At 39.0% G+C, this 10,691-nt stretch overlaps 1 protein-coding gene and 1 pseudogene across 1 annotated transcript; both read right to left on the bottom strand.

The window, feature by feature from the left end:
* Positions 1–3,931: 3,931 nt before the first annotated feature.
* Positions 3,932–5,902, bottom strand: LOC116256626 (glutathione S-transferase U17-like; annotated as a pseudogene).
* Positions 5,903–9,432: 3,530 nt separating this feature from the next.
* LOC116256302 (glutathione S-transferase U17-like) lies at positions 9,433–10,485 on the bottom strand. Its single transcript, XM_031632637.2, has 2 exons — positions 10,123–10,485; positions 9,433–10,049 (listed from the first exon to the last, which is right to left on the bottom strand). Exons 1-2 carry the CDS (start codon positions 10,456–10,458, stop codon positions 9,636–9,638), a joined length of 750 nt encoding a protein of 249 aa, XP_031488497.1. The 5' UTR covers positions 10,459–10,485; the 3' UTR covers positions 9,433–9,635.
* Between the last annotated feature and the right edge of the window lie 206 nt (positions 10,486–10,691).

Below are 10,691 nucleotides of genomic sequence, written 5' to 3'. Positions count from 1 at the left end.
ATGTTTTCGCTTAACTACTCCATTTTGCTGAAGGTATAAGGACAAGTAAACTAAAGAGAAATGTCATTATTAGAGTAAAATTTCATTAAGGTAGATGCTTTGAACTCAAGAGCGTTATCAGTGCGAATGCTTTTAACAAGAATACCAAATTGGGTCTTTATTACAATAATAAAGTTCTTGAGAGTACATATGATTTTAGACATTTCCTTCGAAAGAAAAACCCAAGTGACTCGAGAATAATCATCAACAATGACAAGGAAATAACAAAATCTATACCGACTACCAACTCTGCTAGGAACCCACAAATCAACATGAAGAATATCAAATAGTCCACAACTAGATGGATTAAGACCCGCTGAATAACTGCTACGGGTGTGTTTGTTAAGTTGACAGGCTTCACACTGGAATGACTTTGATACTGTAAGATGAAGAAGAATGTGACGAAGCTTAGAGACAGATGGATGACTAAGTCTGAGATGCCATTGGAAGGAGGAGGACAATGAAGTAGTCAAGTAGGCTGCAATATCCATAGAATCCGACAGGAAGTAAATACCTCATTTCTCATAGCCTCCACCAATCATCTTTCCAGTTTACAAGTCCTGAAATGAACAGAAACCAGAGTCAAATGTAACACGACAATGTAAATCATTAATCAATTATCCAACTGATAAAAGATTGGTGGAAAACTTAGGAGCACATAACACATCAGGAATTGTCATAGACTGATAAATGTTAATATCTGCATAACCCATGATAAGAGAGCATCTACCATCTGCAAGTTTCACATGACGTGTCTAAGGTAATGAGTGTAGCACGGTAAACATAGAAGGTCTACTAAAAAAGTGTCTCGATGTTCCTGAATCAATAATCCAAATAGTACATGTATCATGTGGGGCAGTATCAACAGACATAACATTGTCTATCATAACTGTAGAGGCAAACAACTGGGTAGATCTTAATGCTAAGAACTCCTCATACTTTGACTTGTTGATATTCACGGTCACAATTTCAGGGTGGGAAGAAGAAGATAAAGACCCTCTACTACTAATGAAGCTGCCTGTACAGATCCAATAAGAGACTATAAAGAATTTTTGCCCTACTTAGATGAAACACTTCTTTATAGGGACAAAGTGAAAGGATGACCATGTTTATCCCAACATCTGTCTTCTAAATGCCCTATTTTTCCATACTAGGTGCATTGAAATCTTTCCCGACTTCCTTTGCCCCTCGCCTTGGGGAAACTATGTCCACGACCTATTGAAGCTGCCAAGGCAGAGACATGAGCATCACTATAAGGCAGAGAAAGGGTCACAGCAAGGCAACTGAGTCTGTTGTAAGCTTCAGCTAGGTCAAGGATTTTTGTTCCAGTCAACATCTGCACCTTTGCTACTGCGTATTTAGAAAAGAGACCCTGTAGGAACTTTACAACCACAGACTGTTCTCCATGAGTCTTATGGCATGTTGGACATGGGGAACGTAATGTTTTAAGTTGTTCATAGATTGACTTGAGAGAAACGAAGTACTGAGCAAAACTTTGGTCATTGCAAATTAAGAAATTCCTCATCCACTTGTAATATCTTGTTAACATTATTGTCATTTCAGTAATTCAGGAAAGAGACCTTGTAGGAACTTTGCAACCATAGACTGTTCACCATGGGTCTTATGGCATGTTGGACATGAGGGATGTAATGCTTTAAGTTGTTCATAGATTGACTTGAGAGAAGCGAAGTACTGAGCAATACTTTGGTCACCTTGTTGCAAATTAAGTAATTCCTCCTCTGCCTGCAATATCAAGGCTAACATTCTTGTCATTTGAGTATGTTTGTTTTAAAAAGTCTTACATTTGTTTGGTAGAGGTATAATATGCAATAGTATAAGCAATATGTGGCTGTACACTATTTATGATCCATGACATGACAATATTATTATCTTCCTTCTATGAACTATATTTTTCACTCTTCTCCACAAGCACATTTTCTTCTATAACATGCTCCTTCCGATGTCCAATCACAGACATCATAAACACATGTGACCAAAACTCATAGTTAGATTCATCTAACTTTACAGTAGAACCATAAGAGAATGGATTTCCTCTAATTTTAAACTCATGAGAGAAATCAGGTTTGAGATTTTCAGCTATAGTAAATTTGTCCACAAAAGTTCAGCCAAAAACAATGAAGAATATTCATACATATATATATATATATATATAATGAACTGATCAGCAATAAACAGTTGTTCAACACCACACGGTAGGAGTAAACACTATCATGTAGATGTGCAACACTTCTCCAAACGAAATTACTAGCAACCAAATAGTAGAAGTGAATAATATCATAAGGATGAAGCAACATTTCTTAAAAAAACAAGTACCTCTACAATAGACTGCTGCCTACCTACTAACAGCAACCCCACGACAGCAGAAACTAATCCACAACTGCTTGTATTGTCTGCTCCAACCAATCACTTGTTGTTTAATGCATCTAACACTGCTGTATTAGCTGACTATCCTCCACAAATCATCAACAACAAAAAAAAAAAAAAGATTCAGCATTGGTTGCTGCAGCATTCATAGAGAGCAGTCCTCCACTTGGCTGTTTTGATCAAAGAACAACGTCAATCCATAATATGTTAATCAATGCAGACTCCCACACAACTGCGATAATATATATTGTTGTTGAAATCCACAACACAGTTTCCTAAGAAGAGACAAAGAGAAAGAAAAGGAGAAGACGATGGAAGAGATATCACCTGAGAAGAGAAGGATGGTCGCCGGCAGCCTTATTCAGCTCACCAGATTTGAGGACAATCGCTGGCAGCCTGATTCACGTCGCCAGTGTCAAGTCGCGGGCTTTGATACCATGTTGCAACTGGCAGACTTAAAGAGAGAAAAGTTAATCCATTCACTAACCCTAATCTCCATAATAAAGAGATTAGGGTAGAAGAGAGAATTACAAATTACATCAACCAAAAATAGAGAAATGTTTAAAGAGACCTCATAACTACTAAATATTATAAAGAACCACCTAGAAACATAAACTCTTTTAATTCAACACTGTACATGAACTAGTATCTCAGAACAACTTTCTAGCTTTCAAGGCTCATTTGTCTAGGTTATATTGGCGGATTTTTTGAGGACTAAGTTTTAGGAATCATAGTCTTTGGATCAGAACAAGTTATATGTTAAAGGGAAAACAGGGGCAGCAGGTTATATGTTAGGGGAAGATGGGACAACATCTTCCCTTGGCCCCCCTTAACGCCATGCGTCGAGTTTGTAAATGAGTCGAGCTTGAACTTAACTTGATTAGCTTGAATAAGCTCGTATAATCTAGGTTTTTCTTTTTGGTAATGTCTAAACTTAAAACTAAGGAAAGAGATCAGATCAAATGGAGAGTTGGTAATATTAAACAAGTTTAAATGAGTCAAACTCGAGCCACGATTCGGTCTAATGAGTCAAACTTGAGCTAACCTTGTAAACCTTGACTTGACCTTGATGAGACAAGCCGAGTCAAGCTGACTCGGCCTAGATTAAAAAATCATGGGTTTGGGAATTGGCATCGAGATCTGAGGTCAAACTTTGGTGACTGTCATAACCTTGTTTTCCCTTTAATTTGTGTGTGTGTGTGTGTGGGTATATATTCTTTTGTTTCTTAATTTTGATGAGAATGCGATCTTAATTTATCATCAAAGATAGAATAATAGGCCTCACAGATCAACCGTGGGATGAATACCAAGTCATAGCTAGGCTATGGAAACATTTACTTATTCATCCAAATCTTCTCGTTTCACCATGGCCCCAAGCAAATGAACATGTAGAATCACTAGCAAAGCAAGAGATAACTGTAAAGAGGGTAGAACAATGCTGGGTAGAGGTCAACATGAAGTAGTACATATGGGTCTGGTTGTTATGTATGCTGAAGAATTAGGGGGTTTAAGGGGTGGCCGGGGGAGCAGCGGCAGCAGGAGAAGCTTTCATGGCGGCCTGAAGAGTCTTGCTGAACTCGGTCAACTTGTCGGTATCAGGCAATACATCCATGACAGGGTTGGCTTCACAGAAGGACTCAGCCCACCCAGCCAACTTGGGGGTCCTGTCTGCATCCAGGAAGTTCATTCCACAAGCCTTTTCCATCACCTCAGCCAACCCACAAGGCTCCCCAGTGCCAAGTCCAAGAAGCCGATGTTCTCACCTCCGAAGAACTTCCCTCCCTTGCTGCGCTTGTCCAAGGCTTCCTCCATCGACCCTAGCCCAACAAGTGTACTCTCCACAAGACCCTTTCGTTTGTCATCACTTTCTGCCATCAAGGCCTTTCATTGATGCAAAAATCTATATGAACAAGATTGGATATAAAGTTAAACTTTGAGATAATATTGTTCGATTTCCCAAACATGAAAAGGAAGAACCAAAAAGATGCTTTTTTCAGAATAATTAATAATTACTATTGCAGTTCATGATTCATTTACTTTTCGATGTACACAACTCTCAAAAGAGGTTGAGTTGAGTGTGCGGAGGTGTGCACTCAACAAATATGCACCAAATAGGGATGGAGGCATTTTTGAAATTTTTTTATACAAGAGTGGACAATTTAGATATTTTCACTTTTTGGCATTCAAAAGTTTCTTTTTATTATTTTAATGAGGGCATTTTGGTCATTTCCCTTCGGTGAACATAACCAGCTTCCCTCAAAAAATCAATATTTTGAGGCTTGTAGAATACTTTGTGCATGGAACAGCAGCCTATGTACTGTTAATTGTGTGTGATGTCACCTAAAGTATAGCAACTTATCAATATAAGTGTACATCAGAAGAACTACCCATTTTTCTATAGCATGAAAACATTTATGTGGTCCTTACAATTAGTTCTTCCAGCTTTAAAAAGGGGTCCATTTGGTTACATCAGATCTTAGATATCCAGACATCTTGTTCAGCATGCTTTTGTTGAGGCGACAAAAAAATTAAAATAAGATCAACATGTGTCTCACAAATTAACTCCTCAAGGGGCGATTGTTAACCACAGATCCTAGTGATCTTTACTTACCAAGAATATACGTCAGATCTGAAACTGAGTCCGATCACTAAGGATGTCAATAGATCTGATTCAAATCAGTATGTATACTTCTAACCATATCTACTTTCCAGATATTCACATAATTGGACTTGAAGTAGATTCGAATAAGAAAGAAAAAAAAGTCGTATCTGAATCCAAATCCAAAATCTGATTTTTAATTCACACCTGAATCTAAATCTAAATTTTAAACTGAATCCGGTTGATTTTCAAAATGTAAGGGCATTGGATATAGGATTTTCAATTTAGTCTAAATCTGAATCCAAATCCGATCAAATATTTATATATATCAGAATACAAATCTGATCAGATTTTATTTTTCAAATCCCAAATCGGTCTAATTTCCTATCTATAGAATCCCCATCCTCCTCCAGTCATCCGCATCATTGGACTTTAGATCAGTGGTTTTCAACACGTAGCCAGTGTATGAGAGTCAGATCCACACTGCTGAATCTACTGTTTGTTAAAACAGCAGGAGGTTCCACATAGTGTGGATCTCTAGCTATTAAACAAAATTACTAAGTGACAACATGCCAATGACTCAACATTATATTTACATAAAAAGTAAAACGTGTGCACAGATATATATGTGGCAGTACCTTTTCATCAACGTAGGCAGCCGAGAAGCGGGCAGTTGCTCGACCGTAAGGACCAGGAGGAAGGATGGCCGGAACTCCGGCTGATGCCCAGGCCTCGTCTCTTCTGTGTACTCAAGATGATGAGGGACTCGTAGATGGACTTGCCATTGTGGAGGAGAACGGGCACCTTCTTTTGGGGACGGGGTTGGAGTCGAGGAGCTGGCTCTTTCTCTTTCTGAAAGGGAAAGTTCTCTTCTTCCATGTACTCTTAGGAAATGCCTTTGAGCAGGGGCCGAGCCAAGGGGGCCTCCCCCTGCATGGGCCTTGGTCCTACCTCAATTTTTTTTAAAAAAAAAATTGTATGTAAATTTAAAAAAATGTTAGTTGTCTTATAAAAAATTTTGAAAATTGTTAGTTCGGCCTGTGTCAAAATTTATAAACTTTAATTCAACCCTCTTCATGAAAAAATTTTAGCTGCCCCCCTTCTCTTGAGGTTGAGTCCTATCACTCGCAACACAAACAGACTACACCACAAGCCGATCAGCTTTACCTGATCCCCATGCCCCCAAATATATATAAGGAATATAAAACTCGAACTTGGCTTGAGCTCAAGACTCCACTCAAGTTCTTAAAACTCGAACTCTGCTTGAGCAGAGCCAAACATTTCATTAAAAATTATATTCTTTTTTAAAGAAAGGGGCAGTATATAGATTTGAACATGGAACAACCCACATGCCAAACACATGCATATTTTCTTTTTCAAGTTTAACCAAGTTTAAACGAGCTAAACCACTTAACTTGAGTTGGACTCGTTTAGGTTGTTGAGTTTATTTTTTAACTCGAACTCGACCGATTGAATAAACGAGTCGAGTTTGAGTCAAGTTTATCGACCGAGTTCAAGTCGAGCTCAAGTTAGCTCGACTCGTTGAACAGCCCTATCCATGTGAATGGTTCACATGGCGGAGGGTGACTGCATTTATATAGGAAAAGAGAAGGAGATAGAAAAAGAGTAGGGCAGTAGGTGGTGAGGGTTGAGCAGTGTATTCGGTGGTCCACGCCTTCTTGTACAAAAGGTAAAAGAAAATAAAAAAAGACACATTCTGGTAAGCAGTTGAAACCCACAACCTTATAAAGAACCGAAGCTCTCACCCAACCTCTTGTTTTCTTAGAGTATAAAGTCTGCTTTCGATGCACTGGAGTTTTGTTTTTATTAGACTTTAACTTGTGCATTGATGACCATTTTTTTTTGCAGTACAAGAGGTTGACACCCTTGACACTTGAAATGAAGGCTGGCTATCTACCAGCTGCACCCCAAACCATTGCACCAACCACCTTAGTAGGGCCGACGGGAGCCAGAATTTTTTTTTGAGCACTAAGCATATAGTTAACAAAATTTCAATTGGCTATGAGGGCGGTGACCAAGTCTCGTGGGGCTGTCTTATGTAACTAGAGTCAGATCCACTCATGTTCAACCATTAATTTAAGCTTTCAGATAATGGATACACCCACTGAATGGTGACGGAACAAGTGAAGTATTTAACACAAGGAACGATGAAATAAGACACTTCTTTTAAGTTTTTTCTTTTCACTTTTTTTTTTTCGTTTTGTATATATGTAGGAGGCAGTTTCCAACGTTTTACCTGTCATAAAAATATTTTGACCGTTCTGGCGCTGAAGCAGTACTCTCCTACGTTTCTTTTGGTAGTGTTGCAGTTGTTTCCAAGACGTGCATTAAATTAGGTGGCGTAAATTCTTGCATCCATATGGTTTCTGCCACTTCCAGATAGGATATGAGAAAATACGTAATTAAGATATCTAAAATCATTGATCATGTGAGAATAAAATATATGTGATAAACATATCTAGCTGTTTTAAATCTTCGATCTCTTTAATTTTACTATACAGAAATTATGGGGACTCTCATTTGCTTGACTTCAAAGTTCATATTTTTTTATTGATGATTTCTATAGAAATTATTGTTTTACATATTTGTAATGACTAATTTTACTCTGAACACGCGTCAGTAGTGAAATATTCCAGCTCTTTCTTCATATTAATCACTGTTTGGCTATGAGCTCAGTTTCAAGGACCTGCCAATTGCTTTGTCCATGGTACTGAAATATGTAAAAATTAAAATCTTATTATCTGGATATGTTCCCTTATACACATGTAAAAATTTTCAATCTTATATGCAGATAGTAATAAATGAGATATCATTTATTGTACTTGCTTTTCTTTATATGAGACTTCAAGAAATGAGGCCCAATATGTTGGTACAAGGTCTAACCATTTCTGGCACCTTTACTAGAGGTAATCAATGGCCTAGACTAATTTTTTCAAATTTCTAAGTCTAAATGACGTGTAAAACCTATGAAAATCAAACAAACCCTACTTCTAAAATCATTCATATTTTGAAATCTAAATAGTTTCGGAGATAGACTTATGAACATGAAGGATTAAATCATGATGTTTGTTCATGTCTAGATTATGATAGATCAATGCACATCAAGATCTTAAATGTAATATGCTGCATGCAAAAAGTAGGTCATATAGACCTGAAGTTCGGTTTCTATTAGGGGTTGGGTGTAGGACATGGATCTAACAAGAAAAGATCAGAATCCAAATCTTGTAATTATAATTTGAGAGATTGAAATAGAAGATGTTCTAAATATCCAAAATATCATATCATGCTGTAGAACTTAATGATAGAAAATCTAAGGTCAAAAATCCAGTAAATGCAATCTTCTATTCACAATTGGATCTTCTAAAATTCTAAGTCTAAGAAAGTAGATCCAAATTTGATGATCACATGGTTCAAATTTCCTGTCTGGAGTCTAATTGAAAGATTATAATCCAAAGTTTATTGTGTAAAATCTAAAATCCAACATCCAAAATACTAAGGTTTACGATCTTAGCTGAAGTTTCGATGAACTTGCTGGATGTGATAATTTCACAAATTTAACATAAAGTGATTTCATTGGCTGCTAATGTAATATCATAATTTAAACTACTTATTTTATTCATCTAAGTATCCGCTTCTAAACGAGGAACATGCAACCCTTCCAGTGCTAGTTCACTTAATAGTCTGCCTCTTGGATTCAAATGCTACTTCATTTAAAAGGTCTGCCTCCTTCAAAAGCAGAGTCCTAATTAAGTGAACCCAACTGCAATAATGCCAAAGTTCAGGGTGCATGTACAGTGGCTACATAATTTATGTACTGCCACTTTTCATTTCTGCCCTAAAGCGGCAAATTTTCTTTTCACAAATAATAAAATTAAGCACTATACTACTTCCAATTTCATTTTTCTAATTCTTATTCTTGCAGATTAATTTTACCACGAATTCCCATGCTAATATTTGCTGACTTTAATTTCTCCCGACCAATGACATTCTTCCAATGAGGTAAATGTCAAGGAGCTGCCAAGTTTGACTACTGTATTAAAAATCTACATAAATTAAGGTCATGTGAATATGTGATGGTAGCTAACCAACCAAATATGTATATACCTATGCAGTCATGTGATGGCAGCTGGCCGACTTAATAATAGTTCATTGGATCTCGATCCACGCACTGGTCACAAGGTTAGAGATTCATTTGACGTTTTACAATGACTATCTTCATCAGCAGGTTAGCGATGATGAGTTTCTTGGGGGCGGAGCCCTTGACTTGGCTCCACCACTAGTCAGATGTGAATTTTTCTCGCCTCGATCTAATTACTTGAAGCCAGACAGAGAATGAACACTGGGTTGCATTCCGCTTGGTTTAGCAAATGTACACTATCAAAGGCCTAGCTAGCTTTCCTAGAATTACTTAATGTTACAACAGATCCAAGGAAACAATTACTTATCAATCTAAATAATAATGGGTCCAAGCAAATGAACATGCATAATCACAGGCAAACCAAGAGACAACTGTTAAGGGAATAGAACGGTGCTGGGTAGAGGTCAACATGAAGTGGTATAGATGGAGCTGGTTGGCATGCAAGCTCAAGAGCTAGGAGGTTGAAGCGGTGGCCGGGGTAGCGGTGGCGGCAGCAGCAGCAGAAGCAGCTTCCATGGCGGCTTGAAGAGTCTTGCTGAACTCCACCAACTTGTGGGTATCAGGAAATACATCCTTGATGGGGTCGGTTTCGCAAAAGGACTCAGCCCACCCAGCCAACCTGGGGGTCCTGTCTGGATCCAGGAAGTTCATTCCACAAGCCTTTCCCATCACCCTCAGCCAACCCACAAGGCTCCCTAGTGCCAAGTCCAAGAAGCCGATGGACTCGCCTCCGAAGAACCTCCCTCCCTTGCTGCGCTTGTCCAAGGCTCCCTCCATCGACCCTAGCCCAACAAGTGTACTCACCACAAGAGCCTTTCGTTTCTCATCACTTTCTGCCATCAAGGCCCCTTTCATTGATGCAAAAATCTATATAAACAAGAATTGGATATAAAGTTAAACATTGAGATAAAACATGAGGTGTTAAGATAGGCTGCAGTACCTTTTCATCAACGTAAGCAGCCCAGAAGCGGGCGGTGGCTCGATCGTAAGGATCGGAAGGAAGGATGGCCGGTGCTCCGGCCGACGCCCACACCTCGTCTATATACTCTACGATGATGAGCGACTCGCAGATGGGCTTGCCATTGTGGAGGAGAACGGGGACCTTCTTGTGGACGGGGTTGGAGTCGAGGAGGAGCTGGCTCTTGCTGAAGGGGATATTCTCTTCTATGTACTCGTAGGAAATGCCCTTGAGCTTGAGTGCTGCCTTCACTCGAAGCGCGAAGGGGCTCGCCCACATGCCGATCAGCTTTACCTCATCCCCACGCCCCGTTTCCATTCTCTCTCTCTCTCTCTCTCTCTCTCTCTGTTCGAATGCTTCGTGGAGGGTGGCTCCAGTTTATATAGGAAAAGGAAGGAGATAGAGCGTGCAGTACTGTGGGTAGGGTCGACCACTGCATTCAGTGGTAGAGATAAAAAAGAGATATGCCTAAGAAAACCCTTTTGAGGGCAATACTGAAGAAAATTTACTAAGTAGTGCTGGGCCGGCCCTTGGTTCGATAAAGTCGGGCT

Source organism: Nymphaea colorata, chromosome 6 (genome assembly GCF_008831285.2).
Source record: "Nymphaea colorata isolate Beijing-Zhang1983 chromosome 6, ASM883128v2, whole genome shotgun sequence".
In the NCBI taxonomy this organism is placed as follows: Eukaryota; Viridiplantae; Streptophyta; class Magnoliopsida; order Nymphaeales; family Nymphaeaceae; genus Nymphaea; species Nymphaea colorata.
This window is presented reverse-complemented; position numbering and strand designations above follow the sequence as displayed.